Source organism: Carcharodon carcharias, chromosome 7, assembly GCF_017639515.1.
Source record: "Carcharodon carcharias isolate sCarCar2 chromosome 7, sCarCar2.pri, whole genome shotgun sequence".
In the NCBI taxonomy this organism is placed as follows: Eukaryota; Metazoa; Chordata; class Chondrichthyes; order Lamniformes; family Lamnidae; genus Carcharodon; species Carcharodon carcharias.
In genome coordinates, this window is record NC_054473.1 from 16,886,669 (window position 1) to 16,910,324 (window position 23,656).

Here is a 23,656-nt window from a genome sequence, read left to right on the forward strand (position 1 = left end):
AGTAGGTCTTGAAACCACATCATTCTGACTCAGAGGTAAGAGCACTGAGTCAAGTTGACATAAAATAGATCTTTTAACCCTAGAGTCTAGACTGGATTCAAATGCAGGTCTCAGAGGAAAAAGGACAATGTTACATAACCCACCAGTCGAAACAAAATCATCTGACAATTCCAATCAACATGCCTTTCTATACTACATAAACTGCTCCCCAAGGAGTGCGGCAGTGAAAGTGTTAAAAGAGGAGACACAGTAGGATGCTACTGAATCCAATCTTTTTTTTTAACAAAAGTGATGAAGGCCTGTTTTAAGACAGTGTGCCTGTGATGTATCTGAAGTGAAGCAGAGATCAGAGGAGCTCACAGCAATCTGGTTTCAATATGTGGCGACCCTGCAGCAGGAAGTACCTCTTCTTCCACATTGTAACTTACAATGAAAACCTTCTGATGTCCATCTCTGAAGGAGTTTATTACTGAAACCAATTACACGTGCTGTCTTCTCCTTCTATTCATGCTCCTACTGGGCAAAGGAAGTCTGAGACAAAATTAGTTCCATATTTACCAGCCCCAACAAAGCTGGAGTATTTAGGCTACAAATTCTGCTTAAAGGAGCACTGACGACTCATTAAAGGACCTCAATGGATGCTTTATCATGTTCTGCTATTTGACCTTTTAATTTCTTGCTATCGTGAACATTAAATTTAGAAATTTCAGTTTCTGCTGAAAGGGGTTCTGTGAAGGTTCTCGAATCCACGGGTAACGGAAATGCACGTGCTTCAAACATAAAAACCGACAGAATAGCATGAAACTGTTTTGCAGAAGGTCGCACCTTTGCAAATAGAGTGCCGGATCTATTATGAAACTATCCAGGGAAGGCTTTGCGGGCAGATTTAATATTCCCAAAAGTTCCTGCCGAGTATTTCCATGAACACACAACACTCAGCAGAAGTCAAAATTTCCTCTCAGCTAAACGTTGAATAATGGTTTTCCCCATTACTAAGTGCGGTCATCACACTTCCATCAGTGCTAAGGACTGGATTTACCACAACAGAACTCCGCCAAGCTACATCACCCCGACAATTCAATTCTACAGAACTGTGTGCAGCGCAATAGCCTGTTTACTAGTTTGGAAATGGGAAGTGAAATGCATGGTGATACCATGGTTTCATGGTGACAACATCTACTTGTTAATCGGATTTCTGAAAGCTTTCCACTGGTATTATTTTAAAAAAAAGACTTGCACTTACTTCATGACTTCATGACATCCTCGAGCACTTTATAGCCAATGAAGTGCTTTTAAAATGTAGTCACCTTTGCAAGGTAGAATTTGCCAACCTGCAAACAGCAAGCTCCCACAAGCAGCACCGCGATAAAGAGCAGATCATTTGTTCTGTCTTAGTAAGGTTGGTTGAGGGATAAATATTGGTCATGCTGCAGGGTAGACACCCTCTGCTCATCTTCGGAATAGTCACACAGGATTTTATTTTTTACGTCCACCTGCGAGGCCGATCAGGACCTCGCTTTAATGTCTCATCTGTGGACGGAAGGGAAGACATTGGGCTGGATATTCCGGCCCCGACACTGGTGGGCATCGTCACGGGTGGGATGGGAAAATTTGGAGAGCTGTTAAGATCGGAACGTCTCGGCCATTGTATGGGAAGGGAGAATAGCAATAATATTCCCACCAGTTAACTCATCCAATAAGTTGGGAATGTCCAAGCCTTTATGTTCATGAGCCATTTAGGAGCACACCAGAGGGAACCTGTACAGTTTAAATCAAATGTTCCCATTAATTGGAGGACCTGGTTGGTACAGGAGTTGAACTGAGACACAAACAATTACTGATGAACGCTGCCTGTATCTCTACTGATTTCAGCTCCCTCACACAATGTTTCATTCACCTGTCGTCAAAAATCCCCTGATGTTATCAACATCCACTGTATAAAGATCAAGGAGGAACGGGACACTGAAGTTGATTATGACTCTTTGTATAGTTAAAATTAGCAATAATATCTTGACTCTGAAACTCTTCCATCTGTTACTCAAAAGCTAATAGCACTTTAAAACTCCCCGAGACTCTAGGAGAAAGTCAGGATTCTTGCAACAAATCCCCTTGAGTCTTTTTACACAACATCACTTCCAAAGCCCAAACCACAGTTTTGCTGTTTTTTTTTAAGGTAAACAGATGGCTAGGAAGTGAGTTGTTGAATCTGGAATGTACTGACTAAAAGGGTTGTGGAAGCACATTCAAAAGCGATTTGCAAAGTGGGAGATATTCTTGAAAGCAAAGAACAGTTGCACTATAGGAAAAGAGCAGGGCAGTAGGACTAATTTTATAGCTCCTTTAAGGAGCCAGCACAGGCACCATGGGCTGAATGGGTTATATGATTCCACAAAGTTCTCTTAAAATTCTAAGGTAAATCCCTAAATTCAACAATTTGACTGACTGCTCTTTCTCCACCTGCATCAGTCTCATAGAATCATAGGGCAGAATTTAATGGCCCCATCACAGCCGGGGCAGGGCTGGAAAATGTGGTGAGCCATTCAGAACTCCATTGACTTTGGTGGGACTGGAAGATCCCACAGGTGGTAGGGGTCGTAAAATTCCGCTCATAGAATCACTGAAGGAGGCCATTCAGTCTATTGTGTCTGTGCAGTTTAAAAAAAGGTTATTTAACCTAATCTCAGTTTCCAGCTCTTGACCCTAGCCTTGTAGGTACAACACCTTAAGTACATATCAAGTATTTTTCAAATGTGATGAGGGCTTCTGCCTCTTTCAGGCAGTCAGTTCCAGATCCCCACCATCCTCTGGGTGAAAATATTTCTCCTCAACTGCCCCCTAATCCTTCTCCCAATTACTTTAAACCTATGCCCCCTGGTTATTGAACTCTCTATAAAGGTAAATGGGTCCTTCCTATAGTCTATCCAGACTCCTCATAATTTTATACACCACAATTAACCATCCCCACCCCCTAGCCTCCTCTTTTGCGAAGAAAACAACCCCAGCCTATCCAATCTTTCCGCGTAGTTGGGGAAGAGGATTCCATAGACCAAAGACCCTCTGAGAGAAAAGATTTCTCCTCATCTCCACCTGAAATGGGAGGCCCCTTATTTTCAGACTGTGTGCCCTAGTTCTAGTCTCTTCCACAAGGGGAAACATTCTCTCAGCACCCACTCTGTCAAGTCCTCTCAGGATCTTATATATTTCAATATGATCACCTCTCACTCTTCTAAACTCAAATGGGTGCAGGTCCAACCTGTCCAACCTTTCCATCAGATAACCCCCTCATCCGAGGTATCAGTTGAGTGAACCTTCTCTGAGCTGCTTCTAATGCTGTTATATCCTTGCTTAAATGAGGAGACTGAAACTGTACACAGTACTCTAGATGTGGTCTCACCAATGCTCTAAACAACTGCAGCAAGACTTCCCTACTTCTATTTTCTGTTCCCCTTGCAATGAACGACAACGTTCCATTTGCCTTCCTAATCACTTGTTGTACCTGCCTATTAACGTTTAGTGATTCGTGTACCAAGACACGCAGAACCCTCTGCACCTCAGAGTTCTGCAAACCCTCTCCATTTAAACATACTGCTTTTCTATTCTTTCTGCCAAGTGGACAAGTTCACATTTCCCCCCATTATATTCCATCTGCCAATTTTTTGCTCACTCACTTAACCTATTCTAAATCCCTTTGTAAACTCTTTATGTCCTCCTCTGTACGCTCTCCAGTGAGATCACATCCTTCCTGGAGTGTTGTGACCAGATCTGGACACAGCACCCTAGCTTTGGCCTACCTAACGTTCTACCATAACTTGCTTGATCTTACACTCTAGGCCTTGGCTAATAAAGGGGAGCGTCCTGTATGACTTCTTAACCACCATATCAATCAGTCCAGCTGCCTTTAGAGAGCTGTGGACATACACTCCAAGGTCCCTCTGTTCCTCTTCTCAGTTTATTGCGTATTCGCTTGCCTTGTTTGCCTTCCATAAATGCATTACCTCACATTTCTCCTGGCTGAATTCTATTTGTCACCTTTCTGCCCACCTGACTAGTCCATTGATATCTTCCTGCAGTCTACAGCTTTCTTCCTCACTATCAACCACATGGCTAACTTTTGTATCATTGGTAAACTTCCTAATCATGCCCCCTATGTTTAAGTCTAAATCATTGATATATACCACAAAAAGCATGGGATCAAGTGGAATCCCACTGAAAACAGTCTTCCAGTCTATCCAGATGGTCACAGCCTCCGCTATTTCCTCCATTGCTTAACAGCCTGGGATACATTTCATCCGGATTTGGTGATTAATCTACTTTCAAAGATGCTAAATCCCTTAAATATTTCCTCTTTCACTAGTTTATCCTGTCCAATATTTCACACTTCTCTTTAACTGCAATGTCTGATTTTCTCCCTCTTTTGTGAAAACTGCATTTATTGAGAACCATGCTTGCTTCTTCTGCCTCCACACACCTTTTCGGTCTTTAATAGGCACTATTTTTCCTTCATTATCCTTCTTTATAAATTTATAAAACATCATTGGCTTTTCCTTGATTTTACTTGCCAACATTTTTTCATTCCCTCCTTGAATGCTTCCCATTGCTCTGACACTTCCAACCTTCAAGCTGTTTCAAGTCCACATTTGCTAAGTTACATCTCAACTTCATAACATTAACCTATCACCAATTGAGAACTTTTACTCCTATTACTGCTCTTGTCCATAACTATGCTAAATTTAACTGAACTATGATCACTACTACCTAAAGGCTCTCCCATTGATACCAATTCCATCTTGCCCAGCCATCTCTCAATCTGTCCCAATGCTTGATTACATTCTCCTCAACTGACTTGATGATGGTGACTCTTTCCCAAAGATGCACTTAGAAACATCCATCGTATCCACTGTCTTCATAAAATGTGTATGCATGTGTGTGCGATGCACGTGTGTGCGGTGCTTATCTCTGTCCATATATCTTTCTGTGTGCATATGTCTGCGTGTGTGTATATGTATCCGTATCTCTATGTGCGTGTGTGTCTCTCTCGCTATCCCTCCTCGGCTTTTCATTACATTTTCAAAATATTTGGCTCGAAACTTTAAGATGCTTTAAGATATTGTACCTGAAGATCCCTTTCCATTTGGCCTGCAACCCAGAACCACAATAAACTGAAAGCTGGCACAGTGATAGCCTCAGTATGTTTTGCTTCAGATTGACAGCAAAATATTTTGGCAAGTACGGATGAGTGCTTCCATCTGAATGCTATTACAGTCTTCACTACAACGGAGACACTGATGTAACCATTCTGTGTAGTTTGATCCTTCTCCTGAGTCCAGCTGTTAACTTTTTTGAGTGTGTGCATGTGTGTGTTTCATGGAAATATACATTTACTTCTGGGGTCTTAAAAAGGGATTTTAATTAGGCTGAGCCAGCCACTATTAGCCCAGTTCCGGTAATAAACTTCCATTTTGTTATCTGAGTCTCCTTAATACTTTCATTCTGATTCAATTATACTGTAACGCAAATGGATTTTTCTGTCATTCAGTAAGGGAGTGATTTTGCTGGGTTGTATATCTGGGGTAATGGTGACATGGGCAATAATCAGCTTGAAATCCAATCACCACTGTTGCTTGATAACTGCAGTAAATTAGCCCTAAAGCATGAAACCGATCTCTCGCCTCCTGGGACGTGACTACATTTTACAGACCCACTGGCTCTGCTTCTGGTGACCCTCTATCTCACTAATCATTTTAACCCTATGGGTGCCCTACGCAGTTTAGGAGCAACAGCCCCTGGATTTCTTTCAAGGAAAGCGCGCTACCTTTGCCTTGAACCCACCCCATTATGGTTCAAGCCCTGTTGATGTATTTAGTTGCCTCAACTTGCAAAGTGCTGAAGAGGTAACGGTCATCATGCCATTGTCTAGTGCAACATCTGTTGCTGCGTCTGCACCGAAGAATGCAGATGGGGCAGGCCCAAATATTGAAATATCTTGGCCAAAGTTAAGCCATCCATCTGCTAAAGCTGTACTTTAGAAAATGATGCACACTTGGAAGAGGGAACACCCAGTGGCGAATGGTGAGAAATCTAGTCTATTACCACAGTCCACGAGACTTTTTGACTCCCTTGCTATCATTCTCTTTTTGCCTCTCCTGCCTCACTTTTGAGTCATCTAATTTTGCAGAGATTTTGAGCCCGCTGATTGAATGATTAATCACTTCTGCAGGAACGTTGCTGCATTGTCCAATAAAATTCAACAAACTGACATTACGTATAATTGGTCAGAAAGCAGATATTATCCTTGGAATGGGGAAGGGAGGAGAAAAATTATCAGCCATGGTCCCGACGCCTAACATATGAAGTTGGGCAGTGTGCAGGTGCAGAATTGGGGTCAGCTCTAATGCCTTCCCTCACATGACCTAGATAACTGACCAATGGTCACCATAAAAAAATCTAGAATTGGAAATTTGTCTCGGTAATGGAGCCATGAAAATAGACATTTAAAATGCGGTAAACAAGGTGATACACGTACACGGAGATAGTCCCTGAATGAATGTCAAGGGATGGCTTATCCAATGTGGGAAGAAAATCCCAACGAACATGGAAATGTTTTACTAAGAAATGCTCGGGCTGAATTTTGTGCGCCCCCAGTGGGCGTGTCTCCTGCGGGGGTGGGGGAACGTAGTATAGGGCGCCCATCCTACCACCTTCCCGCCCACCCCTGAGCTCTCCCCCATAATACGCACATTTTAAAATTAATAACCAAGGGTCAATTAGGCTTGTTATCATCCAATTGACCCTGATAATACGCAGCTCACACCATAAAAGGTTTGGCCCGGGCAGTCAGTTGGGAATGGGAAGCCTGATTTTTAAAATCAGACCCCTCAAGGGCAGGAAAGAAGGGGGAGGTGTTGCTCTTCGGGGGCTGCCCTTTGCCGATCGCAGGGTGCCCACCCGCCCCCCCCCCCCCCAACTTAGGTTGCACCACCCCTTCCTTCCTACCCACTCCCTCCCTCAAACCCACCCCTATCTCACCCACTTCCCCACCGCCCCACCCGTCTCCCTAACCTACCCAAACCCCCCTGACCCAAGAGCCTGGACATGCCTGCTCCAGTGATCCGTGGTCTTGGGCCTTGATCCTCTTCTTTCCCTGTAGTCCGGGTAGCTGCCACTGATGCCTTGCTGGCGCTGCTGAGACTGATGGAGCTGCCGGCTCCACCCGATTGACAGGCTGCTCCAGAGGGTGGGACTTCCGCCCCAATGTGTGTGGGGGGGGTGTTGTGGAAGTCCCACTCGGCCCTCACTAGACCGCCCCGCAGCGGTTTACGGCGGTGGGGCGGGTTGGGGCGCGGAGCATGTCTGCTTTACGCTGACGTGGTTTCCAGAGGGTCATGCTGTCCACCTTCACCCACCTCCCTGTCCCCCACCCCCCCGTATTATTCAGTCCTTCATGTTTGAACTGGGATTTCTGTAACCAGCAGATTAAAAAAATATTGCATTTCAATCCATTTAATGATGCGTTTTGTATTTTACATGGGATCAATCATTTTAAAATTTGACAATGGATCTTTATAAGCAAAGCAATTTGTAATTAAATAGCCCCTCTGATGCAAAAGGTGTGCCAGGGCACTTCACAGAGGCAAAGTAGTATTGGGTGATGCTGGGACATGGGGCTTAAGGGAGCTGGAATGAATAGAGTTGGTGGTGTGACTTGACATCTGGGGAATTACAGGTATGGGGTGAGAGAATGGAGGCAATAGCAGTTGAGAACAAAGATTTGCAACCTTTTGGCAGTTGTGGGGCCAAGTAACAGTTGGCAAGGGAAAGGAGGAGGGTGAGCAAGATTGGCACAAAGCAGGATGTGGGTGACAATGACTTGATGAAGGACAGGGCTCCAGAGGCCCGCAGGTAGAACTTTGCAGAAATTGAGCCTGATGGCACGGCTGAGGGATCTAGCAGCGAGGAGGCTCAGTAAGGGAGGACACGAGACTTTTGTGCAAGTGCCAAGGGGACAGTCTCAGAGACAGGGTTTGAAGCTCAAGCAGGAATCAAACAGGACATTCAGGTTGTACAGCATTCAGCCTGAGTGAACAATAGGGTTGGGGGATGAAATGTGGAGGGTAAGCGCACTAGATTTTGGAGGGAATTGAATGGAATGGTTTTGCTCTTGCAAATTGGAGAAGGTTTTGGTGCATCCTTGCGTAGATGCTGGATAAGGGGTCAAAAGTACAAGGGTCATCATGCAGTCGAGGGTAGTGATGGCACTTGATACGGAGCGGGTGTCAGCAGCACACACGTGGTATTGACCCCATGTCTTGGGGTAATTCACCGAGGGGCAATAAACCCAGAAAACCATGGAACAGTGACAGTCAAGACAAGGAATAGGGAATAGTTTGATCCAATGCTATTTCACACATAGGAGTGATTGGTTGGCGTTTGCTCTATTAGAATTCCATGTAATTGATATTCTTCTTTTGTGAGAAACTTAGGTGAAGGGCAAAGGCTCTTGATTCTGGACACGGCCAGGATTTATTTTATTCATTTAAGGGATGTGGGCATCATTGGCAAGACCAGCATTTATTGTCCATCCCTAATTGCCCTCAAAATGTCAATGGTTGGCTTGGCCACTTCAAAGGGCAGTGAATAGTCGACCATAAGAGCATAAGAACATAAGAACTAGGAGCAGGAGTAGGCCATTTGGCCCCTCAAGGCTGCCCCACCATTCAATAAGATCATGGCTGATCTGCCCCAGGCCGCAACTCCTCTTTCGTGCTAGTTCCTCATAGCCCTCAACTCTCCGATATTTCAAAAATCTATCTACCTCCTCTTTAAATACTTTCAGTGATTAGCCTCCACAACTCTTTGGGGTAGAGAATTCCAGACATTCACTATCCCCTGAGAGAAGAAATTCCTTCACATCTCAGTCTTAAATGAGTGTCCTCTTATTCTGTAACTGTGACCCCTAGTTCGAGATTCCCCCTCTAGTGGAAACATCTTCTCAACATCTACCCTGTCAGGCCCCCTCAGAATCTTGTACCACCTTGCTATGGGTCAGACCAGATGAAGCAGCAGATTTCCTTCCTCAAACAACATTAGTGAGCCAGGTGGGTTTTTACAACAACCATAGTCACCATTACAGATAACAAGCTTTTTAATCCCAGATTTATTTAATTGAATCTAAATTCTGCGGATTCTATGGATAGATTTGAACACATGTCACCGGATCATTAGCCCAGGTCTCTGGGTTACTTGCCCAGTAACATAACTTCTATGTTACTATATCCCTGTAACAAGGTGACAAGATTAGGAGAGAAATTGAGGTAAATCAGAATGTGGTGCTTGGATAATGGCAAACACGTGGCATATAGAGTCCTGAGGATTAGACGATTGAGGGACTCCAGAGGTTTAAGAGCCTGGGAAGAATGATACAACAAAGGCGAAGCAGCCTGGTTTACTGGAATTGTATTCGGTGTATAATAATTGGGAATCTGCATGATGCATTGGAATTTATTGCTTGGGGTCTGGGGGTGACTGTACAATATCAGAGTGCCTCATTAGTGGTGTGCAGTTAAATACTTGCACTGTTTACTTATGAACTATGTGGCCATCTGTCCCAGCCCATCAGCTGCATGTTATAGTTTCACAGAGGCTGTCATTTTAATCATCCTGTGGCAATGATGTAACTGCCTGCACACAGCTGAGAAGTACCAAAGAAAGATACAACTCTACACAGCCAGAATCATAATTAGCTTGGAATGGGGGTGGGGAAGTTCTCTTAGGGGCATAAAGCTGAAAGGAGTGTTAGGTAATTGCAGTCAAACCTATTGAGTATAATATCTAATGTTGCCTTGGAGACAGGAGGACCAAGCCCTGGGTGGGACACCTTGCGTAGCATCTGCTGCACAAGGCAATCGGAAGCTGATGTACTTTGAATTGACAGCGTGTAAAGGGGAGGATGATACTGGGATGGTGAGAGTCTGCTGCCTCTATATCTCAAGGAACCCCTCTTCACTCCCTCACCCACCCACAACAATGGTATTTTCAAATTCTGAATGATTTACAGTGGAGATATCATGAAAGAAAATATACCGTCAACAATATGCACAGAAATGAGCGATATCCCTTCTGCTGTGTCACCCTGAGCAATATGGTACAATCTGTGTCACCCTGAGCCAAATGGTATGATCTATATCACCCGGAGCCAAATGGTATGATCTGTGTCACCCTGAGCCAAATGGTACGATCTGTGTCACCCTGAGCCAAATGGTACGATCTGTGTCACCCTGAGCGATATGGAATGATGCTGGTGATTTCCCTCCTCCTTACTAACGTCTTGGGACTTGTGCCAAGATTGGGAGAACTGTCCCACAGACTAGTCAAGCAACAGCCTGACACAATCATCCTCACAGAACCATACCTTATAATGTCCTAGACACTACATCACCATCCAAAAGCAAAATACTGCATGTGCTAGACAGAGTTAACGTTTCAGGTCGAGACAACCTTTCATTAGAACACTGAAGTTCTGATGAAAGGTCATCTTGACCTGAAACACCAACTCTGTTTCTCTTCACAGATGCCGTCAGACCTACTGAATATTTCCAGCAGTTTTGTTTTTATGCTGCCATCCCTGGGTGTGTGCCACTGACACTGGCAGGCACAGGGGCATTCAGTCAGGAGGGAGTGGCCCTGAGAGTGGTCCTCAACATTGACTCTGGACTCCCATGAAGTCTCATGGCATCGGATCAAACATGGGCAAGAAAACTTTCTGCTGATCACCATGTACCGTGCCCCCTCAGCTGGTGAATCAGTGCTTCTCCATGTTGAACACCGTTTGGGGGAAGCATTGAGGGTAGCAAGGGCACAGAATGTACTCTGGGTGAGAGATTTCAATGACCATCAGTAAGAGTGGCTCGGTAACACCACTACTGACTGAGCTGGCCCAGTCCTAGAAGGAGATATCTGCCAGACTGAGCCTGCAGCAGAGGCTGAGGGAAAGATTAAGGGGGAAAGAACCTACTAGACCTGATCCTCATCAATCTACCTGTCATAGATGCATCTGTCCAAGGCAGTATAGGTACAAGTGACCAATGCACAGTCCTTGTGAAGATGAAGATCTATCTTCACACGGAGAATACACTCCATTGTGTTGTGTGGCACTACCACACAGTGTTAAATGGAAAGATTCAGAACAGATCTAGCAACTCAAAATTGGGCAACCATGAGGCACTGTAGGCCATCAGCAGCAGCAGAATTGTATTCAGCTACAATCTGTAGCCTCACGGGCATATCCCTCACTCTACCATTACCATCAAGGCAAGGGATCAACCCTGGTTTAATGAAGACTGCCGGAGGGAGCAGCACGAGATGTACCTAAAAATGGGGTGTCGACCTGAGGAAGCTACAACACAGGACTACTTGCATGCCAAATAGTGGAAGCAGCAGGTGACAGACAGAGCGAATCGATCCCAGAACCAACGGATCAGATATAAGCTCTGCAGTCCTGCCACATCCAGTCGTGAATGGTGGTGGACAATTAAACAACTCACTGGAGGAGGAGGCTCCACAAATATCCCCATCCTCAATTCTGGGGAAGCCCAGCACATCAGTGCAAAAAGCAAAGCTGAAACATTTGCTATCATTTGCAACCAGAAGTGCCGTGTGCAAGACCCATCTCAGTCTCCTCCGGATGTCCCCGGCATCACAGATGCCAGTCTTTAGTCAATTCGATTCACTCCGTGTAATATAAGAAATGGTTGAAGACAGTAGATATTGTAAAGGCAATGGATCCTGGCAACATTGCGATAATAGTACTAAAACCTTGTGCTCCAGAACTTGCCGCGCCCCTAGCCAAGCTGTTGCAGTACAGCTACACCACAGGCATCTACCCGGTTATGTGGAAAATTGTCCAGGTATGTCCTGCACACAAAAAGCAGGACAAATCCAACCCGGCCAATTGCTGCCTCATCAGCTCCTTCCCGATCATCAACAAAGTGATGGAATGTGTCATCAACTTTAGTAAGTGCCACTTACTCAGCAATAACCAGCTCACTGATGCTAAGTTTGGGTTCCGCCAGGGTCACTCAGCTCCTAACCTCATTACAGCCTTGGTTCAAACATGGCTGAAAGAGCTGAATTCTGGAGGTGAGGTGAGAGAGACTGCCCTTGATATTAAGGTAGTGTTCGATTGAATGTGGCATTCCTAACAAAATTGAAGTCAATGGGAATCAGCAGAAAAGCTCTCCACTGGTTGTCATACCCAGCACAAAGAAAAGATGGCTGTGGCTGTTGGAGGTCAGTCATCTCAGTCTCAGGACACCACTGCAGGAGTTCCTCAGGATAGAGCCCTCGGCCCAACCATCTTCAGCTGCTTCATCAATGACTTTTCCTCCATCATAACATTAGAAGTGGGGGTGTTCACTGATGATTGCACAATGATCAGCACCATTCACAACTCCTCAGATGCTGAAGCAGTCCAGGTCCATATGCAGCAAGACCTGGACAACATTCAGCTTGGGGAAGTGACATTTGCGCCTCACAAGTGACAGGCAATGACTATCTCCAAGAGAGAATTTAACCATCTCCCCATGACATTCAATGGCATTACCATCACTAAATTCCCCCACTATCCAACATCCTGGGGTTAACATTGGCCAAAAACTGAACTGGACTAGCCATATAAATACTGTGGCACCAAGAGTAAGTAGGAGGCTGGGAATTCTGAGGTCAGTTACTCACTTTTGATTCACCGAAGCCTGCCCACTTTCTACAAGGCACGAGTAAGGAGTATGATGGAATATTCTCCACTTGCCTGGACGAGTGCAGTTCCAACAACACTCAAGAAGCTCAATGTCATCCAGCACAAAGCAACCCGTTTGTTTGGCACCCCATATAAGACGTTTGACATTAATTTCCTCCACTTCCAATGCACAGTGGCAGCAGTGTGTACCATCTACAAGATGCACTGTAGGAACTTAACAAGGTTCCTTCAACAGCACTTTCCAAACCTGCGACCTCTACCACCTGGAAGGGCAAGGGCTACAGATGCATGGGGACAGCACCAGCTACATGTTCTTGTCCAAGCCACACACCATCTTGACTTGGAAATATATTGCAATTCCTTCACTGACACTGGGTCAAATTCCTGCAACTCCCTCCCTAACAGCACTGTGGGTGTACCTACTCCACATGGACTGCAGTGGTTCAAGAAGGCCGCTCATCATCACCTTCGCAAGGGCAATTAGGGATGGGCAATAAATGATGGTCTTGCCAGCAACACTCACATTCTATGAAGGGATAAAAATAATCAGATTTGCATTAGCAGAATGTTTATTGAGTGCAACACTCTAGCATCAGTCACTGTCTTCAGTAAAAAAAAGACTAGCATTTAAATATCTTCATGATCACTGGATGTCTCAACTCATTTTACAGCCAATGAAATACTGCTGAAGTGTAGTCACTGATGTAATGTTGGAAATGTGGCAGTCAATTTTGGGTACAACAAACTTCCACAAAGAAAATGTGATAATGACCAAATGATACGTTTTGGTGATGTTGATTGAGTGATAAATATTGGCTAGGACACCCCTGCTCTTCTTCAAAACAATACCATTGGATCTTTTACATCTACCCGAGCAGGCAGATTGAGGCCCCAAGTTAACGTCTCATCTGAAACACAGCGCCGCAGGCAGTGCAGTGCTCCACTCGAGTGGCCAGCCTTGTTATAAAGTCCTAGACTGGCACTTGAACTTGGAACTTTGTGCAAGTTCTAGAGTGCAAGTATGCTACCAACTGCGCCACAAGGGAAGAACCGTTTGTTTCAGTGCTTCTGGATACAACAGCAGTATACAACAATTTTGGGAGATCATTTCTGCACCTCCCTTCCCCAAACACAATATTGCAGCACTCTCTGCTGCCTCTAGACTAGGCCAAGCACTCCGCGTTATCTTGGCTGCGTCAAAAGGTTTGTGACTGAAGTTTGGTTTATTCAATTCAAATGATGCAGGGCACTTCTTTGGAATGAAGAAATCCGTACGCCCAGATTGGATGCAGACACATTTTCTTCCACACAGTCTCTCAACTGTCTCAGGCTTTCAGTGAACTGTATCGGGCCCTGGAGTTCAAAGGGCAGGAGCCAGCTGGGGTCATCCCAAAGTAAAACCAGTTTAATCTGCTCTTGTGAGAAACCTGAGTAAAATCAGATGGTGAGGGGAAAACCTTCTGGCACTATGCCAGTACTGAGCTGTCAGAGTGCTCTGCCCAGCTGTCATACATGCCTCCTTATGAAGTACTGAGGGATACAAATATGGGTGTAAAATCTCCACATATTCAAAACAGGCCTTCAAACCAGTTAATTTTCTGATTCTCTGGCCTATGGACCTGAGAATAAAATGAAGGCTGACACTCCTGTGCCAAAATTGAGGGCGCTGCACTTCTCTTAAGTGACTGCACTTTAAAACTACTTCATTGTCTGTAAAGTGCTTAATTGGATGTCCTGAAGTTGTGAAATAAATGCAAATTCTTTGTCCTTCCTTTGAGGTTAATCCACTGCCAGAGCTCAAGATCAGCATGGACCATGGATTGAACCTGGCACTGAAACTATCACATGCAGGATGGTACATTCAACCACTGAGCCATCGCAGCACATTCTATTTTACTGAGCAATGTTCCTTTATTTAATATTATTCTTTGAATAAACATGTTTGTAACCTCTAAGGTACAGTCTTTGCAGTGGAACAGAACATACTGGCACCATCTGCACCTCCATCTGGTATTGATGGGTCACCACAACAAAATTACTTTCAAACGATCCTGAACAGAAGTCCTAACGTGATATTATCAGGAAAAGGCACATCTGTGCTCAGGTCACAGTGCTCTCCCTACTCTTCCTGTGCAACAGACGGATCACAAATTACCTGGATCACGTGACGCTTGGCAGATGGGTGTCAAATTTCACGAGGTTATAGTCGGTAAATATCCTCAGCAATACCTAGACATCGATGTATGTAAATGTGGCCCCACACTATTGGATGATGTGCATGTATAAATGAGATATATATTTTTGCAGAACATTGAAAGTTTAAAAATGGTACCTAATATATTTAGAGACAGCACCCAAAGCACTGGTCTACAAAGCATGATCTTTGACTGCCAGAGCCTTAAAGGCTAACACTATGCTCTAAAGGTGAAATAGTTTTTTTTAAATTTGTTCATGGGACATAGGCTTTGCTGGCCAACATTTATTGCCCATCCCTAATTACCCTTGAATGGCTTACTAGGCCATTTAACCATATTGCTGTGGGTCTGGAGTCACATGTAGGCCAAACCAGATAAGGAGGCAGATTTCCTTCCTTAAAGTGCATTAGTAAGCCAGATGGGTTTTTATAACAATTGACAATGGTTTCATTATTTTATTGAATTCAAATCTCACAATCTGCTGCGGTGGGATTTGAACCTGGATCCCCAGAGCATTACTAGTCCAGTGACACGACCACTACGCCACTGCCTCCCTCTCCCCCCTAACATTTAATTAATCATGTACGCAAAGCACGTGTGACAATGTCATTGAGATATTCTAGCAGAAGCTGTACTAATGACTTAGGGTAACTTTTGCTGAGAAAGTTGGAGAACCATGCCAACAATCATTTCCAGGATTTCTGCTAGCCTTCCTCCAATGTTACATCAGATGAGCAGTAGAAGCCCCTGTAGAAATTACTGGCTCTCATTTCCATTGTTAAAGGTTCATTAAAATTTAGAATTATAGATCAAATAAATTTTGGACACAGTTTTAGACAAACATTACTTAGCAGCCTTGTGATATGTTGCAAGCTGAATTTTGGCATTTCATTGTTCCTCAGAATCTGCCCTCTTCATCTCTAATGCAGGAAGGAATTCTGTAAGGATGTTGGTTATTAAGGCAATGGGGTCTCCTTATTTCTACTCAACCATCATCCACTTAAACTACACTTGTAGTAAACTACACTGGTGATGCACTAAAGCTTGGGGCAGGTGGAGCAAAGGCGCAATAGAAAAAGGTCACGGTCTAAGACCTTTCTGCCACAGTGAACCGAGGGGCTGGGAACTGTTGAGAGCCTCTCGGGCTGTACAGCTCAAAATGAATATATGCAGTGCATACTAATTGTATTGAAGCACCTCAGAGTGCAACATGATGTATGTTGATAACTCCAATCCCATTGTCTGATTGTCTGCATTGACCATATTGAAATAATTGTAATATTCATTGCTTGTATTGATGCACCTCATGAGACATGTGTAAAGGTTGAATCTGATTGTACTTATGTGATGGCGATTTTGGAATGTTCTTCCAGATATTTTATGAATAAAGTATATTTTTCAAAAAAAAACACTGGCGGAGCAGGCTCAAGGAGCTGAATGGCCTACTCCTGCTCCTTGTTCGTATGCTGTACTTTAGTGAGCCAGTTTTCTGAAAACCTTCCACTATAGTAAACCTTTTCTGGTCCCAAGAGCAACTCCATTTTGGTCAGGGGGAAATAAATCAAATCCTTATTATTAAATCCCAATGGGACTTTGTTCAACAGTGAGTAACATATTCGACCTACAGTTCATTTCTACTCACCACCAACTATATTAGAGGAAAAAAAGGTCCCAAGCATTTATTGCATTGGCTTTTTCCAATACTGCCAGAATAGCTTGGAATTGTATTACATTTTGTGCAACTTTATGATGCAGTCTTGATAAAAATCTAGAAAGGTATTTTCCTGACAACCCTGGGGAATTGGTGTGCGAGCAATGGAAGGATGATAGACAGTGACCTTTATCAAACCTGACCTCCAAACTGTCAATAAGGTTGTAATGAAATGAGTCAGTATTATCAGTGTAGTGACACACTCATTGCTAAATATGCTGATAATACAAACAAGGTATTTTTTCAGCTATAAGGTCTTCGGTTCAACACTATTTTAACACAGCTTCTTGTTTCTTCATTGTCCCATTGGGATAGAAGTTGGAAGTAAATTCCTTCTCTAAAATTAATCCTTCCTATAAGACACCCTTCGGATCCATGCTAAACGGTGAGGACAATTTTAAATGTAATGAACCCTGCAAACTGCACAGCCAACAAAAAAAGATTAATCTTTTGCTAAAAATACTCCAGACTCCCACAGGTTCACTGCCATCCCCAGTTCTGGGATTTCTATCTATTTATGAGTCAGGATGGGTTGTGTAAATGGCTGTCTGCAGTCACTCATGGCTGCCTGGAGACAGAGTCGACTAATAGGGTGGAATTAGTAGCATTTGATGATACCTTTCTGGCATGCTGCATTCTGCTACATGATAACAATGTGTGTGGTAAGATAGAATAAAGGTAAATGAGAGCAACTCCTGTACTCACTGCAAGGGAAGTCCCCAGCTGCTCAGTTGGGAATTATGTCAAAGCGCTTGGATTTAACAAACTTAACTGGAGGACTGGTTCCCTTCCTCGATGCTCAAGGTGCTGAGGGTAGCCTAGTGAGGTCCAACAGGCAGCCGAGTTTGGTGCAGAGCTCTGCAGAGGCTGGTGAGGTGCCTGTCACAACGCGGGTCTAGGTTTAGAAGGGCTGAGACTGGCCCGCTTACCCTCTGTGTGGCAGCTCTCATGGGCTCAGAGAAAGCAAAGAAAGGCACGGCCAAGTTGATGAAGCCGTTCCTGAAGGCATTTCTTGGCCTGTGACCCTGCACCACCTTGTAGAGCTCCAAACACACTAGGCCGACGATTGCAGCTGCGGTGGTGGCGATGGCAGGGATGATCCTTCCGGCAATCAGCTTGCTCTGAAACATAAAAGAGTAAAACAAAAGCTCAAAACGGAACGGCCTGGAGCGTTAAAAATATACTCCAAATGTCATTTAAACTGCCAGCCATATCTCAGTTGGAGCACCTTCACCTGCAGGCTGTACGTTCTAGTCCCGCTCTGGAGACCCAAGCACAAAATCTAGGCTGACCCTCTAGTGCAGTACTGAGGGAGTGCTGCACTGTTGGAGGTGCTCCCTTTTGGATGAAACGTTAAGGCCAGGTCCTGTGTAATCACTCAGGGGGATGTTAAAGATCCCAATTCTGAAGAATAGGGAAGTTCTTCCTGATGTCCCAGTCGATAATTATCCCCCAATCAACAGCGCTGAAAAAGGTTATCTGGTCATGATCACATGTGGGAGCTTACTGTGCACAAATTGGCTGTCACGTTTCCTACATTATAACAATGAAAACAGATGAACAGCACTTCATTGACTGTAAAATGCTTTGGGATGTCCTGAGGCTGCGAAAGGTGCTATATAAATGCAAGTCTTCCTTTTATATTCTTTGATTTACATTGCAGAGTGAAAGCAACCCAGGACTCATTGTTCACAACTACTGCAGACGTTGGGATTTATGTATTACTTGGAATCTGGCAATATTTCACTACTCTGAGCATTGTTGTAGAGATCATCAGGAACAGACACGAGCTCTGACCTCTTATTCTCTCCTAGAAGCAATTCAAGTGTCCGAGCCTCTCTGTTTCCTCCTGTCCCTCGGAGTCTGCTCCCTAGCTCCTCCCTACCCATGGGTCCTCACCGCCCTCCCATCTCCTGCCCTACCCGAGCCACTCATTCCCTCTCCAGCTGAATTGCCTGCCTGCTTGCCTTGCCCAAATAGACAATCTTCTGCAGCATTCGGGGCTGAAGCACAGAGTCCACCTCAGTGGGAAGTGAGGCAGGAACTCAATGTGAAAGAATGTGAGAGAGAGAGAGATATATATATATATATATATATATAGGGGAAGAAAGTGCTTGTGAAAGGCGTGCAGAGAGGAAGCATACACAAGTTATACATATTTCATTTATATAGTGACTTTCACAACCTCCAGATGTTCTACAGTGTTACAACAAATTAAATATTTTTTAAAGTGTAGTCACTGTTGTAAGGTCCCATAAGATTATCTGTACTTTTTAATATTGGCCAGGACTTTTTAAAATCACAATCTTTATAAATTACCAGTTAAATTCCCATTAAGCTGTTCATGAAGAAAAATAAATAGTATGTCTGTCGCTTTAACTGTCTCTGCTTGTCTCCTGGGTAATTATTTCCGTCTCCAAGTATGCCTTCCTCTCTTTCTACCTCCCTATGTGTCTCCCAGGAGGACCCCACTCTTCTCGAAAATAGCCCCGTCGGAATTTTTACATCCATCTGAGACAGCAGACAAGGCCTGGGTTTCATGCCTCATCTGAAAGGCAGCCTCTCTGACAGCACTGTGCTCCCCCGGTACTGCACCGGAGTGTCTGCCTCGATTCTCTGCTCAAGTCTCTGGAGTGGTGTACAAAAAGGGGGCAGGAGAGCAAATGAGAAAGGAAATAGACAAGCAGGAGGCATGGAGATGATGGGGAGTGGTGGGGGGTGGTTGGGGGGGAGGGGGGGTGGTGGTGGTGGAATGGGGGTGCGGGTGTGGGGGGGGTGGTTGGGGGGAGGGTGTTTAGATCTTGACTTTGTGTGACAGTGTAAGTCAGGCACTAGTGGGTCAGCAGCCAATATAGATTGAGAGATGTAAAACGGATGGCTAATTTGCAATCCTTGTTTGACAGCGTGGCACAAAGTCAAGAACCAACTCCAGTGGAAGCTGGCAGTAAAGAGAAGCGGGGAATAAGAAAGCGGGGGAAGGTAAAAAAAGAGATGGAGATAGAAATAATTGGAAGGTGAGAGACAAGCCGAGACAGTTAAAGCAAAAGACGGGCCTATTTATTTTCCTTAATGAGCAACCCCGTGGGAAACCAACCAGTAACTTTAAAAGAACGTGAAAAAAACTAATTAATTTTAATGATTTCAAAGCAAAAATGTGCAGTGGAGATTGGGCATCGGCGCACTGAATTATTAAGGCTTTTACACTTTTGGCAGGAGTTGTGACAAAAAGAGCATTAGGTGCTACACTTATTCCAAGGATTAACAGCCCCGGGTCTCCAGGTTAACAATTGCAGGCAGAGCTGCTCTAGCTGGCACAGCCCAATTAGCCTCCAGGGCCAATGGGTCCTCGGTGACGACATCATCTGACTGCAACCATGAGCACAACACTAGGCAGATGCTGCAGCCGCTGGGAATAGATCCTTTGGGTTTATCTAACAGTGCTACCAGATAGATGACAGTCAACTCTTCCACATCTTTCTGCTCCCCACCCTTTCTTGGTGAACACCCCCCTAGCTGCCTGCCTTCACAATCACTCAGCAAGAAAAGAAACAGCATTTACGTAGCGCCTTTCTGGACCGCGGGACAACCTAAAGCGCTTCACATCCAATGAAGTGGTTATGAAGTGTGGTCACTGTTGCAATGGGAAAAATGCGCACAGCAGATGGTAAATGTGATGATGACTGAACCATCCATTTTTAATAATTCTGGTTGAGGGATAAATATTAGTCAGTAGACCAGAGAAAGTATGCCTGCTCTTCTTTGAAATAGTGCCATGGGGTCTCTTGTGTCCACCTGAGAGGGCAGGGGTTTAACGTCTCATCTGATCTCATGGCATTGGTTCAAAATATTCTGCTGTGTTGTTTTACAAAGACTACACTGTAACAATTCAGAATAAATTAAGTTTTCAGGGCTCTGCTCAGGAAGGCTTGCTTCAACCAAAACAATTCTTCACAAAATAACCATCTTTACTCAGAGATAAAAACAAAAAAACTGCGGATGCTGGAAATCCAAAACAAAAACAGAATTACCTGGAAAAACTCAGCAGGTCTGGCAGCATCGGCGGAGAAGAAAAGAGTTGACGTTTCGACCTTCGGTCGAAGGGTCATGAGGACTCGAAACGACAACTCTTTTCTTCTCCGCCGATGCTGCCAGACCTGCTGAGTTTTTCCAGGTAATTCTGTTTTTGTTAACCATCTTTACTCCGTTACTCTGTGGTGGTCTCCTGCTTGTGTGAGATTTTCCTCATTCTAGTCAGGTTGAGAGGAGGATCATAGTTGCAGTCAAGATGGCAACTATATCAGATAATGGAAGAAGAAAACTCACTTCCAGGGCCTACTATGTTTTGTCAGCAGAGAATATTTAACACCAACTTGTATTTATATAGCATATTTAACATGATAAATTGTCCCAAGACACTTCACAGGAGCATTATAAAGCAAAATTTGAAGCTGAGCCATGTAAGGAGATACATTCTGCTGAGTGTGTGTCGGGTGGGTGAGGTTTACAGAACGGTATATGTCTTAAAGAAGTCTCTGTAGTCTTCTGTAGGTTAACTATAAGTCCGCATTAACTACTAGAACTATTTACACACGCACAGTAAAGGGTACAGGCTAGGAGCTGTCTCCATGCTTAGGTCTTTACATGTCTCTGCTCAACACCACACTGATCCTGGGTCTGGGTCATTTGTCTTCTTACATCAGTATGTGGGCAGTACTGAACTCAGTCCCGCATTAACCCTATATGTGCCAGACCTTTATACTACAGTGTGCAGGGTTGGAGATATTCCTAAGGAATATTGAAACCTAATGCAAAGCAGCTTTTCTAACCCTTCAATAAAAACTATTGGCTGATGTAACTAATTGGCATTATCCAATTCTTGTTATCCTGATGTTGCTCTTTCCTACATATCCAACAACAACAACTTGCTATTATATAGCATCTTTAATGAAGTAAAATGTCCCAAGGTGCTTCATAGGAGCATTATCAAGGAGAATTTGACACTGAACCACATAAAGGAGACATTAGGACAGGTGTCCAAGAGCTTGGTCAAACAGGTAGCTTTTAAGGAAAACCTTCAAGGAAGAGAGAGAGGTAGTGAGGAAGATAGATTTAGGGAGGGAATTCCAGATCTTAGGGCTTTGGTAGTTAAAAGGATGTTCAAGAGGCCAGAATTAGAGGAGTGCAGATACCTTGGTGAGTGGTGGGACTTGGAGATAGGGAAGGGTGAGGCCATGGAGGGACTTGAAAATAAGGATGAGGATTTTAAAACTAAGGTGTTGCTTAAATGGGGTTCTTGTGTAATGCACAGATGTGTGTGTGTGGGTGTGTGGGTATGGGTGTGTGGGTGGGTGTGGGTGTGCACATGTATGTGGGTGTGTGTTTCTTTTTAAAGTTTCATCTTGTGAACGTGGTAACAATGAGCATCACTAGAAAGAAATTATAAAAATAGCAAAAGTATAAATGGCGAGAGTGGAGAGTCAACTATGTGGAGAAACTGGGATTGTTCTCCTTGTAGCAGAGAAGGTTAAGGAAAGATTGAATGGAGGTGTTCAAAGTTATGGAAGGTTGTGATAGAATAAATAAAGAGAAACCATTCCAACTGGTAGGTGGGTCGGTAATCAGAGGTCATAGAGTTAAGATAATTGGTAAAAAAAAAAGGGGGTGGTGGTGTTGGCATTGGCATAGGCATAGTGGTATAGTCACTGGACTGGTAATACAGAGACTCTGGGGACCTGGGTTCAAATCCCACCATAGCAGATGGTGAAACCTGAATTCAATAAAAATCTGATGGTGCCCATGAAACCATTGTCATAAAAACTAATACCCTTTGGGGAAGGAAACCTGCTGTCCTTACCTGGTCTGGCCTACATGTGACTCCAGACCCACAGCAACATGGTTGACTCTCAAATGCCCTCTGAACAAGGGCAATTAGGGATGAACAATAAATGCTGACCTAGACAGTGACATCCACATCCCACAAGTGAATTTTTTAAAAAATCCAGCAGAAGGAGAAGATTTTTGTTTTATACAACGAGTTGCTGTGCAAAACAAAATGCCCTGCATGAAATGGTGGTGCAAGCAGGTCCAATAGTTTTGAAGGAAATGCCTGACCATAGGGAAAGACAAGAGGACTAACTGGCCAGCTTTTTCAAAGAACCAGCAGTGTTATGATAGGCCAAATGGCCTCCCTCCATGCTGCATCATTCAATAATTGATAGAAACAATACTGTTAGAATTGGAAAAAATGAATTGGGGAATCTGGGTGTCAGTGTATGCCACAGGCTGATCCATTTCCCAATGGGTTGGTTCAGTTGGATGCTGCTCTGCTGAAGGTTGCGTTTTTGAACACTGCAGAGACAAAATGGAGAGACTGTCTACCTATCTGCTGCTGTAGCTGAACTGAGAATGCTTGGTGCTGACATTGGGGCCATTTCATCTCATTGACATCCCTCAAGTCTATGAGTGAAATGGCTCATGTTCCTGAATCACATAGTGGCCCCAGCCCAGGCCCTGAGTTAGATGACCTTGCCTCAGATGTTCAGCTGACCAGCAGGACGTGAGGCTGCTGCAACCATCATTTCCTCCTCTCACCTCCCCACGATGATGGTGACAGCGGGAAACTTGTCATGCAGTGACCCACAGGCATGAGTTGTCAGAGAGTTGCCAATGTGCTGTGCCATCATGCTGCTAATACAGTTTGTTTTGCTTTGCTAATTGCTGGTGGATGAATCCCAACCTTTGGTGTTCTGGAAGATTTATGCAATTGAACCAACAAAGGGGAGTTGTTTTCCATCCAGTGGAAAATCTTCCAGGGACGGTGAACATCCTGGGTCTGGCTTTGCGTGAAGGACCTAGGACTCAGACACTGCCCAATAAAGATGTGAACAAAACGTAACCAGCGGGCACAAGTTTAATTCGATTGGCAAAGAAGCAGCCGCAACTCTTTTGTTTTTACATAGCGAGATGCTGGGATTTGAAATGCACTGCCTGAAATGGATG

At 44.3% G+C, this 23,656-nt stretch overlaps 1 protein-coding gene across 4 annotated transcripts in view; it reads right to left on the minus strand.

Moving 5' to 3' along the window:
* Positions 1-23,656, minus strand: part of LOC121279936 (ubiquitin-like modifier-activating enzyme 1) — a 252,922-nt gene that overhangs the window by 63,872 nt on the left and 165,394 nt on the right. For all 4 annotated transcript variants that reach the window (XM_041191513.1, XM_041191514.1, XM_041191515.1 and 1 more), the window contains exon 22: positions 17,587-17,778. In XM_041191513.1, coding sequence (XP_041047447.1) covers positions 17,587-17,778 — 192 coding nt within the window. The remainder of the gene's footprint in view (positions 1-17,586; positions 17,779-23,656) is intronic.